This window comes from Clarias gariepinus, chromosome 3 (genome assembly GCF_024256425.1).
Source record: "Clarias gariepinus isolate MV-2021 ecotype Netherlands chromosome 3, CGAR_prim_01v2, whole genome shotgun sequence".
NCBI classification, from domain to species: Eukaryota; Metazoa; Chordata; class Actinopteri; order Siluriformes; family Clariidae; genus Clarias; species Clarias gariepinus.
Window position 1 is genome coordinate 6691313 of NC_071102.1, and position 16438 is coordinate 6707750.

Below are 16438 nucleotides of genomic sequence, written 5' to 3' on the forward strand. Positions count from 1 at the left end.
ATGTTTAAACTCCACAGACTGTTGTGCATGAAATTCAAGAGCAGCAGTTTATTTAATATTAAAACCAATATTCCTCATGAAGATGATGGTGGGTTCATTCACATTCAGTAAGGAAAATCTGATAATATTTTCGGGAATGAATTTCCTTCCCTCTATGTTGCTAATTTTATTTTAAAAAGACACGCAATCCTCACCAATCGACCATAGACGACTTTGAGGAAATCAACAAGAACCCATTTGATTAAAGCTCTGTTAAGATGCTTTACTTTCTTTGCATTCAGAGTCAATTTCTCAGGTTCATACATACATACACACACATCAAATAAAATATATATTGCATTTGCAGTAAGGAGTTTGCATGCATGTGCTTGAAGTGGTTAAGAGTAAGGACTCAATCTCTTAACAGTGGCGCACACACCTACATTAATACATTCAAGATGAACCAAACATGCATTACTTATGAAAACTATGAAATCTCACACAGCATCATAATAATAAAGTGAGCGTGAAGGACAACTTAGCTAAATACTCTTCATATAATTTCCTGTGCAAAAAAAAAAAAAACAAGCAAAAAAAAAAAAAAAAAAAGAAAACAGTGCCCTTCAAAAAGCATAACATGACTAATGAACTCAACAGGTGTCACAGTGGAAGTTTAAGAAGAAAAAAAAAAAAAAGCATGGTGAAAATTCGCCAACCTGTTTTGGTGTAACAGTGACACTTAACATGCAACATGGTTTTATAATAACTACAACTAAAATGCAAAGTATTGTAGCATTCAGAGAACTGTCGTGTCGTGATAGTAGATAAAAAAAAAAAAAAAAAAAAGGAAAAACATGACCAACATTTTATTAAATTAAAATTGATATCTTTGGGAGTGAAAATCATAAAGTGTAGCTCTAAAGAATTTACCCAGATAAGTGGTTAATATTTTTAAAAGTCTGGAACAGCTAAACAATATACCAATTTTTTTATTTTTTAGCGAAAAAATAGCGAAAATCCTGACTCAAGAACTAATTTCCATGTAAAAGAGCAATTTTAATGAAATTCCATTCTATCTAGTGTCTATACAGTCACACTTTAACCCCTTAGAATGTGCTACTAGAAAATATACTATATAAAAGAAAAAAAATTTTTTGAACCTGTACAAAATACTCTAATATGTGCATCATCGTTGAGTTGTATATAAATTATTTTTTAATAAAAATGTCTGGCAATTTAATACTTTATTCACCAAATATATATATATAAAAAGTGGACAGCATAATTAGTTTGTGCTTTCGTGTAAAGAGTCTTATGTGTCTATTCATTATTCCATTACAGGAAGATGTGCAGGCGTCCGAGAAGCACGAGTCCTCACACACTCCGGTTCTCAGTTCTTGCATCCTGTAGTTCTTCACAGACAATTCTTGATAAGTCTTTAAATATTTCTGGTTCTTTCATCTGAGACTCAGTGCCTGCACCACCTCCAAGCTCAGACCACTCTTTAACGTCCTCCGCACTGCAACAGGACACAATTCAGCATTAACAATGAGATTTTATGCATCAAATGATGTTATATATATATATATATATATATATATATATATATATTTATACATCAATGTTATGTTCATACAACCATATATACCCCCAAACACAATTATTTTCATTACTCCTAATTTATTCAACAGTTTTGGAAGGAGTCTCCAGTATTAGTGCTTTGCGACACTCAGATATAAGAGCTGGTCTCTGTCACAACTTCTCCACCATTGCACCTTCATTTGCACAGACGACTTGGTATTTTATTTTGTTTTATTTTTTTCCCCCCTAGAAACAACTAGAATTTTTTCTATCGTTAGTGATCGTGAAGTGAGGCAATGCCTTGTCTGACATTATACAGGTAGCAGCTAGAGTTTGCAACACAGATGTTCCACAACATTAAACATCAATGTAAACAGACCAAATGCATAATGTGTTATCATTTAATAAATAGAAATTGTACTTGTTGGTTAAGAGCTGTGACTTCAAAATTCGAGAGAAACAAATTGCAGTGTAGCGACAGTAAATCCGCTTTCCATCATGGTCTGGCACATTACCAGGTCATTCAATTTTTTCCGAAACAGAATAACCCACTTGGGGGTGTGCTGTTTAAATATACAACATGGTTTAGAAAGAACCACAAATTGAAAGTGTTTTGACAATACTACACTTATCTACTGCACGTTTCTACATAAGCCATTTCATTGACTCTTCTATTATTTGAGCAGTTTGTGGAATATTGTTCTCTTCTCCTCAGATGATCTCTATGAGTCATGCACCATCTTTCCATGTTTTTCTCATGACTGCCATGTCCGTGCTCTCACAAGTCTCCAGTTGGTAAGCGCAACAAAGTGGACATCTTGTAAACAAGAATGCATTTCTATTGTAGTTAAACAACTGCACCATATAGCAAACAGGTAAAGAATGAGGGTATTTATCATAACCGTATCTGGTATAGCATAACTCAAACGAGGGTGTGTTTCCTATTGAATCTGGTTCCTCATGTTGGCTCAGGACATGGTGCAGGCTTTTATTCCAACCACGCAGAAACCACGCCTGATTTCACCTGTTCAATTAATCATTCTAGGCTTTCAATAGACTATCAGGTATCAATTGTTGAAGCTGTACATTAAAATTTTTTAAAAAGTTTTTAGATATAATTATAATTCCTTTAAATCTGCTATTTGAACATTTACAGTAAAGAGTGCTACAAAAAAGCAATTTAATTAAAGTCAGTAGTTGCTGGTTGGTGATGGGGTTTGGAGATTTGCAGGATTCTTCTGACGTGCTTTGTGAAAAAGACCGACCGGTTCACTTTCTTTTTTTTTTTTTTTTTTTTTTGTATTCCGAGCCATACAGCAGTGTGGAGAGTACAGTTTCACCTTGGTGTTTATATAGATAAGAAAGGGGGGGAAAAAAGCCTGAAGGCACACCTAGGGTAATGGATGTCTCATGTTGCTTCCCTTCATGTCAATAAACAAAGGGCAGTGGATGATTGAAAAATGCTTGCACTAATAATTGATCCGATTGATCAGAAACAAAAGTCAGTACTGCATATATACCAATTTTGCCATCTTCCTAAACTGACCAACACCTGAGCAGGTCACGACACGTACGCTACATTCAGCGCTGATGACCTGTTCATATTCCCAGACGTCACAGGGCTTTTTCTCTCTTTAACACGACTGATAGAATGACCCAAATACAGGTAGTCTTTTATTCCTGTTCCAGCCTACTTTTTTGTAACCACGTGATTAAGCAAAGCACAAAAGAACGGAGAGGAAAAAAAACTGGGCTTGAAAAATCGTCATACTACATGCTGACTGGGACAGAAATAACAACCTATTTTAAAGAGAAAGACAACAAGAACATAAATGAACTTTGAACCTTACTGCACCTTTTCATTGGAGATGTAAAAAATGCATGAGGCAATCTATATAGCTTCCAGCCTAATAGTCCTGAGGGCATAAGTTCAATTATTTATTTGATGAATTAAATAAAAAAAGAGAATTAAATAGGAGAGAAGGAGTGTACATGATAGAGTTTATATGATAAAACACTGCTTAAAAAAAAACAGTTGAGAATGCATAAAAAATAAAGAAGCTTTTGTTCATTTGTTTTGAAGTGGTCAATAACAATATTGATCCTAGAATCAATCAATGAAATTGATCCAAATGAGAAATGTATGTACTTGTGCATTTCCATGCCACCATGCTCATAATGCTAGCTAGCTGATTTTAAATTCGAAGCTCTGCCGTTAGCTAACATTATTTAACTAGTTAAAAATCTAACTTTCATTAAAAGTTATAATATAAGAAATATTTAAAATGGAAAAATGAGAGTATTTTCCGTTTGTTTCACTTGTTACTGGCTTATATATATATATAAAGTAGCTCTAAATAAAGCAGCCTCTTAGATGCTCATCGGAAAATCCTCGATTGCCTGCAATTGATATTAGATGATCATCAAAAACAATACACTGGTTAAGAACTATTGTTTATACATAACCGATGCCATGAATAAGGTGGAAGTAGTACTCTTTGAATATTTAAATAAGGACAATATCAGCCTTTATCCAGCCCACTGCACCACCGCAGCAGACATAACCGGAGAATCAGGATTCGCCAACAATCGAGTCTGTTCAGCGGGTGTGAAAGTATTGGGTTACTCAGAATTAAAAGTGGCAGAGAAAAGCAACAACAGACTCGCGTACGATGAGGGCAGAGCTTACCCGAGCTTGGTCATGAACAGGATCACCAACTTAAACTTAGAGCTTTGTATATTTTTGCTAATGTCAATTAACAATTTTCCTGTTCTATCCATGGTTGGCGCATAAGACCAAGAACACTTGACCCTTTTTCTCCGCTCAACCAAAGACAAAAAGGTCTGCTGTGTAGGCATGGCAGGGCTTTCATTGGCATGATGCCTGTACTATCATGATAGAAACATCATGGAATTTCATAAAACAAATGTGGCCTCTTTAAAACCTAAGTGTCTGCACATTACTCACGTGATTTCCTGTTCAGCCGTGATCGTTTCCTCGTTTTAGGGCTAGACTGCCTCTCTGTAGGGTTCTGAGTTACAGACTTGACCAGACGATCCATGATCTCGTCCGTAGCATCGTCCTGTGAACTTGCGCTGTCCTCTTTGCCTGTAGACATCGGCGATGGGACAACACCTCCAAAACCTAGGTAGCACCATTTAGAAAAATGATTAGTCAATCAAAAACAGTGAAGACATGTCCAAGATGGATCGTGATGCCAAATCAAATCAAATCACAGCAATACAACAGCGAGAGTGAGAGAGCGCGCATCTTGGCTAATTATTTAATCATGTTCAGCTGTTAGAGGAGCAACTTCATGGTTAGTTCACAACACAGAGATCAACACGGCAAGAAATGAAATTAATATCAACATCTCAGAAGTGCTTGGTCATTTCACACGCATTATTCATGCCGCCAGCCTTATACCTTCATCATCACTCAACTCCTGCATTTCCAAGCTCTCTACAGGTTCGTCTGGAAGACCAAATAGTCCAGTTTTAAGACACTTTATATTTATAACTTGGCTGTGGGTTATTGCAGAATGTTTCGAACACTACTTCTGACTTGAAGAGCTTTAAATATCAATTCTTGGCATATACAAAGAACGTTTTGTAAGTTCACACCAGCAGCATGCGCTACATCTGCTACCTTCATCATTAGAGTCCTGATTCAACGAAGTAGAAGGAATACCAGAGCCAGTGGTCACCAGCTCTGTTAGAATAAACATGTTCCAGGTAAGACGCAAAAACTCAACCTCTTGTATACGGTTATTATACGTATATCTATACATATCTACACTTAATTCTGTCCTGTAAAATTTTTATGCAAAATCAAATTATCCAATTCTAAATCAAAATCTTATTACATCCAAAGAACAAAAAGTTCCCCTTACTTCTTACAGCACGCGTTCTGCGCAGTTTGCCCCGGTCGTCATTGACGATTAGAAGGTTCTTCATGTTCTCGTGTTCCTCTTGGGCTGGCTCGGCTTCTGTTGCCATAGCGACCGGGGAAGGACTCTCCTGGGTAATGGATGGGACGGCTCCAGAGAATTTTTCCGTCTGCGAGAGGATGAGCAGTGTCAGTTAGTTAGAGAATTATATTCTAATGAGTCTAGTGCTAAAGAGCTCTATTTCCAAAGAGGTCACTCCTAGGGATAGAAATCCTCAAAGATCTCCCCATACACATCCTGCTACTCTTGTAAAATAGGTGAAATAAATTAGTGCTAATCTGTTAATCTGCTTGCATACAGGTGAAATCTAACATCATTTATATTCTCTAACTATAAACATAGACCCATGCATATTCTGTTAGTGGGAAGCGATACGCATGCAGCTATTAGGTTTATACTGATAAACTACAAAACAAGGTGTACAAAAGTAAGGTGTGTATGGCTAGGCCCACCCAGGGCCCACCCAGGGCCATTTCTGCCACCAAGAATGCTCAAATAATTTGCTGAATGCAATGACCAAAAGTAATCGGACAGTCATGCTGGGGTTTCTCTTACCTCAGTGATGAGCTTGCCACGGGTCTTGGTGCGTTCCCGGTGGGCTGCTCGTTTGCGTTTTTGGGTGAGGACCCGATCTCTTGTGGTGCGGTACTCCAGAGAGAACTCGCTAATGATCTTACAGAAGTAAGTTATCTTTATTTCTCGGACCGAGTAGGAAGGCTGACCCAGGTACAAGAGGAACGAGTGAAACCTTGAAGAAAGAGAGGGAGGAGATACAGTAAGTTAAAGGCGATGGACATTTAAACAAAAACCAACCCAAAACGATCACTAAACAGCAACATCGTGATAGATTCAAGATAATTTCAGGGCTAAATAAGGAGGAAAACACAGCAGTAAATAGATTGCATTCGACTCAGTGTCTAAATGCGAGAGGAAGTTAAACCTCTCAGGGTGCGTGCTGTCACCTGTTGATGATGCGTCTGTGCACCACTTTAAGAATGATGATCCTCTCTGTGCAGTCTTTGAGGAACTCCGTCATTTTGCTCTTCAGCTGGGGTTTGGTCTCGTGCTTGGCTATTATCTTCAGGTTGTCCCAGGATGTCTTGCATTTCCTCTCCAGCTGAACCAGGTTGTCAGAGAGCTGCTCGAAATCCACCTTGAAGAAACAAAAGAATAGATTTAAGGATTGGAAAGTTTAAACCATTGAACACATTACCAAGATTATTTGAGAAAATTATAAATACTATTAGAGAACACTCACTAGATAAAAACAAGCAAACTGTATTTTACATCACATGTTATAAATTGCTTAAAAATCTGCTGCCACAGGGTCAGTCCATCATCTTTTAGCTCAATTCCCTTTAAAATTAGCCCTAAAAAAATGAAATACCTTGGGATTTGGGTTACGCATGATCATGAAGACTTGTTCGGAGCCAATTATCCACCTCTTTTATCCCATCTAAAACAAGATCTTAAGCGTTGGGACCACCTCCATCTTTCATTGGGTGGAAGAATTGATACAATAAAAATAAATGTACTGCCTAAGTTTTTGTATATTTTTCAGTGCCTTCCGTTATTCTTAACCAAATCTTTCTTCTCCGAATTAAATAATCAGATTTCAATCTTTATTTGGAACAAAAAAAACACTAAGAATTAAAAGAAGTACTGTATACTGCAGAGACCTCATACAAAAGGAGGGGTGGCACTTCCAAACTTCATGTATTATTACTGGGCAGGAAACATTAGAGCATTAATGTTCTGGTTAAATAATGGCATTAATCGTCTTGTTTGGACCATTCTGGAGGGAGCCTCAGTTAGGCCCACTTCTCTAATAGCATTATTGTGTTCTAAAATACCATTTATTCAACTTATCTCTAGTTTGACCTCTAATCCAATTATTATACATTCAGTTAAAATCTGGAATCAATTCAGACTATAAAGAATTACAAAAATTACATGTTTGTTCCATCTATGATGGATGATGCTTTTAAAGTTTGGGCTAGAAAGGGTTTGGTCTCATTGTCCGAACTTTATACGACATTCCCAAATCACATTTTTATAGATACTTGCAGCTTCAGAACTTTGTGCTACTGAATTCTAATAATTTCACATCATGCCCTCCACTTTTTTTTTTTTTATTAGATTCAATATCTGAATGTAAATCAGTCCAAAAACAAACTATATGCAGGATTTATGTTATACTCAATATGTATGATTCAACACCCTTAGATTTACTCAGAAATAAATGGGAGACAGATTTAGATGAACCAATTTCAGAGGAAATCTGGCACAAAATAATACAGGGAATTTCCTCATCATCCATTTGCCTTAGACATGCTGTAATACAATTTAAGATTGTGCATCGTCTACATTGGTCAAAAGTCAGACTCTCTAAGATTAAAACTGATATAGACACCACATGTGACAGATGCAGGCAGGCTCCAGCAACTCTGCTGCATATGTTCTGGACTTGTCCAAGACTCTACACGTTCTGGACCAATATTTTTGAGACTTTTTTTGGAATATTTGGAGAGAAAGTGGAGCCATCTCTATTTATTGCATTATTTGGTGTGCCTCCAGAAAAACACCAGTTTTAACTAAAAGAAAATTAAAATAATGGCCTTCTGTTCCCTTTTGGCTAGGAGACTGATATTGACTAAATGGAAAGACCTTGATCTACCAACATTTAGCTGCTGGATAAGGGAGAAAATTAGGTATACTGTTAGAGGGTCTACTGGCACATTTTATAGTATTTGGCAGTGTTTCTTAACTTTTGCAATCTTTATTTAAATTTTTTATGGACATCTGATTGTTATGGCATCCTTGTGTTTGTCTGGTGTTGGCGGGGATGGGAGGGTTTGGTTTTGTTTTCATTTGTTTTGTTTTTTTTGTAAAGTTTAAAAAAAAAAAAAAAAAAAAAAAAAATTCTGCTGCCACACTGTGCGACCTACTTTAGCAGCCCTGGTGATGGCCGAGATCTCTGAATAGACATCTGTCGTGTCTGGGAAATTCTCAACCACAAAGTTACAGCAGTGATGCAGCAGAGATTGTCGGTGTACAGTATCCTTCACCTCTGTCACTTTCTCGAGATAATTCAGCTCAAATCCTTTTGCCTGGACGTGAGAGAGAGAGAGAGAGAAAGAGAGAGAGAAAACAGGTATGATTTAGGATGAATTATTACAGCAGTAAGTCATCAGCATCATGATATACAGTACAGTACAGTCAACTCAAATTATTGGCCCCAGTGACAATCAGACAACAGCTTCAGAATAACAATCTGTTTGGAGGGGTTGCACTAAAGTATGAGGGACGTTCAAACCAAAGCGGTACTTTTGATTGCGCAGAATAAACATCACGGGTATAAGAGTTAAAACTTGCTTTGTGTCGCTATATAATACCCTGGCCAGGGTTCCCAAAGACATGCGTCTTTTCCACAAGTTGGCAACAAAATAAGTCAAGTTTTAAGAGCAAGGCTTTCCACTCATTGTAAGTTTATGGGAACGACTGCAGCCACCCCAGTCGGGATTGTCATCCACCCATGTACGGCCTTCTATAAAACGTTTGCACTATTCAAATGTTCCACTGTGGCTTTATACCCAACGTCCCTAAAAAAAGTCCTGGTTTGACTTGAACACCCCTCGTAGAACATGCTTCTGTTGAACAGACCAAGATGGGCAAAACCAAACCTTTTTACTCTTATAATCTCTGAAAATTCTGTTGATTTGGGTGTTTTTAAAGTCGTTCTTGGACAAACATCCATTATTTGATAAAGTCACAGAAGCAACCTGGCTTTTGCTGATTGGTTTGGCTCTGCCCATCTCAGTCTGTTCAACATGAGCATGTTCTACAGGGGGGAGGGTCGAAGATCCACCTATAAAATGTCTCCATCTTTATTAGTCATTACGGGAAAATGGCTTTTTTCTTAAATGGCGATATCGCCATGGGGCATTGACAAATTTTAAACCAGTAACCTACAGAAAGAACCATACTACGCTTCTAGTACTATACCACTACCATGTATATAACATGCAGTAATGTGCTTGTAGTCCCGTTGCTTTCACCCAATTTAAAGTAGCAACCATTTAGTTGTCATGCTGAAAGGTCAGAGTGGTTAAGCGGTTTCAGCTCTTAAAAGCATGAATCAGAGAGTGACTTGAAGTCACAAGGTCGTTAGGTTTAAAGAAAAAACGCGATAAAACCCCCATCAGAACCATCAACAACTAGCAATATCGCAGCATACATACTGTATAGAATTAGAATCAGATGAAGCCATCGTACACCTGAGAAGCCAGACACTGCATGCATGCTTTACAGAGTAAGCGAAGCTGATTACAGCACATGGTTACATCTATAGCACGACAGTCTCTGGGGTTTTCGTTGCGCACACCTGGCCTTGACGCATGCATCAGATTTCTCACATGGCTTGTTAGCTGTATCAAAGCAAATGGGACGCTGCACTTACGCTGGAGCCGTTGAGAAAATTGCCAATAGCCAACAGTGTTGCTAGGATACGCTTGAAGGTCTGGTTCCTGGCGAGTTGCTCCATACCGTGCTTCAAGTCGAAAAGGGGCTCGGCTATCTCCTGTAGAGGAAACCAGACATGGGACCAAGGATTACGATTTAAATAATTTAAAAGAGAATCATGCCAAATATGAAAATATGTCCTGAATGGCATGAAGCAGTTTTCATTGCTATTTGGAACATTAATCAGAATTTCCATTATGAGCATGAATATGAATTTTTTTTTTTGCATGCTTAACTTTGAAAAAGTACAACGTAAAAATATATAATTGAATAAAACCTTCTCCAAGCTCTCATAGTTGAGTTTAAAAGCCCATAGCTGCAGGCGTGCTGTGAGGCCACTGATGGAGGACAGAGTGAGCAGAAATTGCTCGGCTGTACCCAGAGGCACGTCAGGATTGGCGAGCTGAGCCTCCTGGATCCTCTGTTTCTCCTCGTCTGTAGGAATCATGGTGAGGATTTTCTGTGTGTGCACAGGATAAAAAAAACAGAAACTGTGACAAGGAACAAGAACAACAAGAAGAAACTGCTGACTGATTGCTAGTGCAAGATTCCTAGATATTATTGGTGGTGCAGTACCTCAATTCCCTCTTTGTTGATGGCAAATTCATCAAAGCTCAGTATAGCAGATTTGATGACATGTACAGCAGGTAAGACGGTCATGCCGATGTTAATGGCGTTGCTTCTCTTTGGATCGAGAACGTGAATTTCAAGTTTCTTTACTTCAGGTCCTTTCTGCAAAACCAGGATGTCGAGAGTTTAAGATAAGAAACAAGACCCTTATCCATGATAAGAGCTTCATTTTATTTTACATATATTAGTTCAAATATGTCTGTTACCTTTGCTACAGGAAGATCTTTTGCCTTAGACTCAAACAAATGTTCCAGCTTATTGGTATCTACCGAGACCTTATCCAGAGACGCCCAGACGGTTCCCCGTCCAAACTTGCATTTCCTCGGGCTCTCCGACTGTTTGAGCTCCTTCCAGAACAGCTTGACCGTCTTCCGTTTCTTGACAAAAGCTGTGTCTGCCATCAGAAGTGGTGAGAGAGAAGCCATTACTGGAGGTGGTGGTGGTGGAGGAGGAGGTCCACACAGATCTCCAGGAACTGGAGGTGGTGGTGGTGGAGGATATCCACCCAGATCTCCAGGAACTGGAGGGGGAGGGGGAGGAGGAGGAGGGGGGGGAATCAGTCCTCCAGACCCGGGAGGTGGAGGTGGAGGAGGTGGTGGAGAGAGAGATCCCAATCCTGGAGGTGGAGGAGGAGGTGGAGGAACACCGTTAGTCATGCCTGTGTCAAAAGCATCCACGTCAAGGACATCGATATCCTCCTCTTCCAACAGGTCAGAAAAGTCCAGGTCTTTAATGCGTAGTTCTTTGGAGCTGGGTTGCAAATGTTCCCATGCATCCTTGCTGTTCCTGGCCAGCGGAGTCATCATCGTCTTCTCGAGTGTCCGAGAGTGGGTCTCCGCATCGATGCTGTACTGCGGGCGCAACCGTTTCGTCTGCTCCTCCGCCAGCCTTGTGCGAGCAGCCTGGGCACTACCCTCAAGCCCCTCAAGCTCCGCCCGTCTGGAGGTATCCTCACTTTGCTGAGAGGAGCGAGATCGCAGACTGGAGAGACGACCAGCCAGGCTGGAGATAGGAAGATCTTCTACACTGCTGTCCTCAACACTGGGGCTCTTCAGGGGCCCAGAGCTGCTGGCGGTGGAAGACTTTGAGTAAAGCATGTCCAGCATGAACTTTCTGTCATTGGAAAGGGTGCTGTGTTCATGCACACTGCCCCCTGCTGGCAAAAGGTTGGAAGAGAGAAGTCAGTTGGACAGACTAAATCCTAAATCTAAAACTAAAATCTTGCCTAAAATACCCTAGATAAGCAATGATTCATTTAACGTAAAAAAGAAAACAATTGGAGCAGTCTAATTTAAAATATTAGTCTAATAATTATTTAATCAAGACTAAAAAAAACTTTAGTAATCCCAGAGGGAAATTGCTAAAGTTGCTCAATGTTATCCAGTAGAAAGGAAAAAGTAATAAATAAGGAACAAATAATCAATAAAATAAAATGAAGGGAGTCCTAAAACAGTAAGTACCATATTGCACACTAAATATGACCCATTTTTATTATTTCGAAGGAATTACATACCAACTAACCAAGAAACTAGATAAGCCTAGATTGGGTGAACGATCACTGATTCCATGAGTTTGTAAATCTGATACAAAATTTAAGTTATCCACGTTATATTTAATAAAATACCTGACAGGATAAAATGTGAATTTGTATAAAAAACAATGTGTACATTTAAATTCTACCGACTCTCCTTTAAATAGGAGTACGCACACTCACATAAACCACACTCATTACCCTATAGACTGATTTTCCATAAACAATCACCCTGTAAAAAAGCACAGAACAACACTAGGGACAAAATCAGCCTACCTTTGGAAGCATCAACTGAAATGCAAGGCTCAATTTTGCTACACGCTACCATCTTAACACCTCACTGAGAAGTCTGACTTTACTCCCCCGTCCTGCTTTCTGTCTGAACACTGAAGCCAGAACGGAAACCCGGGGAAGAAAAAAAATAAAAAGATCTTGATCTGCGTCCCCACCTTTATACAGTTGTGGCTAATGTTTGGCCCCTGGAGGTTACTTTGTTGGTGGTGCGCTTGGACCGGAGGCCACCAGACATGGATCATGGAGAGATATGGATCAGAGTGTGGTTTTTACAGCTTTGGGAAAGACTGAATGTTCGAGCAGAAGAGGAAGGGTGGAGAGAGAGACTCCCTACTATAAAAAATCTAAGAAAGACTATTTCAGGAAAAGAATTCTGCCCATTTTTTTTATACAAACAAACACACTTCTTCAAGAGACTGCAAATTTAATTCTTTTTTTTTTTTTTTTAAAGATAATTATTTAATTTTAAACGTTATTCTAACTGACCAGTATGGCGAGTTGCCTTGACTTTTAAGAAATTTCACGGATTCTTGGGATTTGGATTTCTTGTTTCTGAGAATGGTTTCTATGCAAGTTGTCCAAGCACACAGGGATATCGAAAGGAAAAAGCTGATGTTTCAGAAAAAGTTGTTAAAATGAAATTGGTACTGACAAAAATGAGCACTGAACCAATAATTAAAAATACAAACTAATAAACGTCACATATGGATGACCAAACGTGCCAAAATCAGACTCAATTACCAAATTAAAGTGCAAGTTATTTAAAAGATAAATATGCACAAATTAAAAATATACAAAAAAAAATATTAATAATAAGTGCACTCTTTCATTTCTTTGTCTAAAATTATTCTTTCCTCTTTACATTTCTGCTCTATTTATTAATTCCCTTCATAAATGTAATTCATTACCCATTTATTAATTTCTACATTTATTTCTTTACATATTTATTTATTCCCACATACATTTATTTCTCTATTTAAGCCTTCATTTTGCCCGTATTTCTTCACTCATATATTAAAGAGGGATGTAAATAGGGACACTCTTTAGGAGTCAGAAACCAAACACGGCACACGGTAACCCAGAAGGTGGCAGTAACGCCCTGTAACGCTGTCTAATCCTGATCTTAATATCGTTCTAAATCATCCGATTTGAAATCGGCAGTGACGCACACATGTGCCTCGTACAGTACAGTCCTGGCTCCAGATCCCTCACGATTACTTCTGACGGTTTCACTATATATTACTGCACGGTTTCTATTCTTCGCGGTGGATAAAGCTCCCACGTACACAATACAAACCTGTTCAACACTGATGAAACCCAATTACAAACAATACACAAATGCATGCTCGAATAGCAGACTACAAATAATAATCTCCACCTCTGTCCTCTCTGGTTCAGACTCTGTCAATAGAAAGCTTTTCAAAGCAGAAGTAACCAGAGTCTAAACCAGAGCGGATCAAGAATTGCAGAGAGCATGCATGTGTGTGTTATTGAGAGAGATGGAATCGCTTGCCTGGTTCATTATTATAGGCTGCTGTTTTTGGTTCTCCTGGCTGCTCCAGGGTGCTCAGGGAAATGCTGTTGCTGCTACTGGAGTTTCCCACTGGAGTCTGGGGTTCCTGAACGTTCTTCTGATCCGTCCCTACCACACACACAGACAATAAGGGCTATGTGAGCAGTCGCACACAAGCTACATTGATAAGCACATAGAGTACAAGTCGTAAAATAGGTCATTAAAATACATACTTAACATAGCGAAGAATTTTATTTACGCAGAAAAAGACAGCTTTAGGGACCACACAGGAACAGAAACAGACTAATTTACCAAGCCACATAACTCAGTGAAGCAAGTGCTCTGGCCAAGACGCATCATTTTATTCACACCACCTCAAAAACTCTTTCTGGTCTTTTCAAACACTGTTACTGCAGCCAAACACCTTTCACACTCCCCCCGAGTATGTTTGTGTGTGTATGTGTGTGTGTGTGCATGCACAAGTGTTTGTCGAACGTTTGGGCCCCCGAATTCTTTTTTTTTTTCCTTTGGCCAGAACAGAAAGCCTGTCTTTTATAAACTGGTGATCACTGTGATGTCGAGCTGAATGTGCCTCCCATGGGAAACTGAAGTATTTTCTTTAAAAAAAAAAAAAAAAAAAAAAAGGAAAGAAATAAACGGGCCCCATATTAAATGCGCTCCACGGACCCTTCTCTCTGATCTGAAATAAGCTCTGTCCTAACAACGGCCGAGTTTGAAAGACAGGGCACACTATGGTACACCAGACAGTTTGTTCAGCCAAAAAGAGGACTAGAATGATGTATTGCTCTACTGCTCATGCTTAGCATTTATTCAAGGTCAAGCAGTTGGTCCTTATTAACTCAAATGTGAAGCTTAGTCCTTATGTGTTTTCTGTACCATGGGTCTAAACTACGCATAATTAAGTCAAAAAGTGTCCCAAATCTCAGAAGGACAATCCTGTGAATTAAGTAAACCGAATTCTAACAATACATACCATCAGTTCTGTAACAGGCAGTACTGAATATTACAGCAGTCTCTATCATTATTAACACAGAGACACCCGCTCTTTAAGCTGCCTTCCTTTCCACCTCGTAGACTGAAAAAGCAAGATAAAGTTCTGTGCTTTATATATAATCAGTGTCTGTTATATAAAGCACTACAGTCCCACATTCTACCCTCAGCCAATCACAGCGACTCTCCTGCTGACTTGGCCATTGACTCAGTGCTGAGAGTCAGCAGTAAATCCTGATTCAGAAAGTCTAGGCTGTCTAAGCTTTCGATGACACAAAGCACTTACTAGTGAGGATATGTGCAATAGTTTATTTATATATCAGCTATGTGAAAACAGTTGAATGGGACATCTCAGTGTTTTGAAGCTATCTATAAATTACAATGTGGACTATAAAATGTCCATAACTATATAAAAAAATTATAATAATAATAAAAAAACTCAATAACTTTAAAATGAGAAAACAGATGTAATAAATATTAACAAAATGCACATATCATATACTGTGTGTGTGTATTTATATATTATATGTCATAAATAACATGTATTTAAATATTATAATACTAAAATCTTTTTTATGTTATATATTAATATATATGATAAATGTTATTAATATTATAATAATATAGCATACATCATACTATTTTTCTTTTCCTAAAGTGTGTATTAATTTTTTTGGCTGACTCTGTACATATATAGTATATATGCATATATACTGTGCATACACACACACACAAAAAAAACTGGCAGTTGTCACCTTCTGGGGTTGGCTGTTCTTCTTCAGTAAACTGAGAAGAATTGTCTTGATCAGAAGACGCACTGCTGATCAGAGATGTCACATCTTTACTATTTCTTTTCTCCCACTCCCTCGCCTCCAGACGACGTAAAAACTGGTCTCTAAAAATATACAGGTGGTAAAGAGAATCAAAGAAATGATAACATCAGAAAAAAAAAAGACTAACTTTTGGGCATAAAGAAACAATGCTGGTTAAACTAAGCTGGCTTAGGAACAAAACGGAGAGCACATTCTTTATTTCAGCCTGCTATTTAAAAAATTTGATATTTTCCCCCCACTCTGAGCAAACACAAAAAAGCTACTTTAAAATCTCCCAGAGCTGCTCATAATGAATATTACACTGTACATAAAGAATCTCTAATTTATTCTGTACAAATATTCAAAGTTAAAAATATAAATTAAATTAAAAAAAGTTATATAATGCATAATACCAAGTGTGGTAATAACATGCAAATCAGCGTTAGATTTAGTCAAACACACCAAAATAAATCACTCTATTAGATTTAACAGGACAATAAAATAATCTTAAATAATGATAAATACTGGCTTTAACACAACCAGCCATAGACAAACACAATAACCCAAACAGGCACTTTCTGAAAGCGCATCATCCATTTAAGTCCCAACCACCTTG

The 16438-nt window shown here is 38.3% G+C and overlaps 1 protein-coding gene across 6 annotated transcripts in view; it reads right to left on the reverse strand.

Moving 5' to 3' along the window:
- Positions 1 to 236: 236 nt before the first annotated feature.
- The window catches only part of fhod1 (formin homology 2 domain containing 1), a 57672-nt gene continuing 41470 nt past the window's right edge, over positions 237 to 16438 (reverse strand). For 5 of the 6 annotated variants that reach the window (XM_053491659.1, XM_053491658.1, XM_053491655.1 and 2 more), the window contains 12 exons: positions 15766 to 15905; positions 14000 to 14128; positions 10868 to 11817; positions 10608 to 10763; positions 10309 to 10491; positions 9970 to 10089; positions 8459 to 8620; positions 6473 to 6663; positions 6066 to 6258; positions 5454 to 5619; positions 4529 to 4705; positions 237 to 1498 (listed from right to left, as the gene is read on the reverse strand). In XM_053491659.1, coding sequence (XP_053347634.1) covers positions 1437 to 1498; positions 4529 to 4705; positions 5454 to 5619; positions 6066 to 6258; positions 6473 to 6663; positions 8459 to 8620; positions 9970 to 10089; positions 10309 to 10491; positions 10608 to 10763; positions 10868 to 11817; positions 14000 to 14128; positions 15766 to 15905 — 2629 coding nt within the window. In that variant the 3' untranslated portion in view covers positions 237 to 1436. The remainder of the gene's footprint in view (positions 1499 to 4528; positions 4706 to 5453; positions 5620 to 6065; positions 6259 to 6472; positions 6664 to 8458; positions 8621 to 9969; positions 10090 to 10308; positions 10492 to 10607; positions 10764 to 10867; positions 11818 to 13999; positions 14129 to 15765; positions 15906 to 16438) is intronic. The other variant, XM_053491654.1, reaches the window with a different exon arrangement.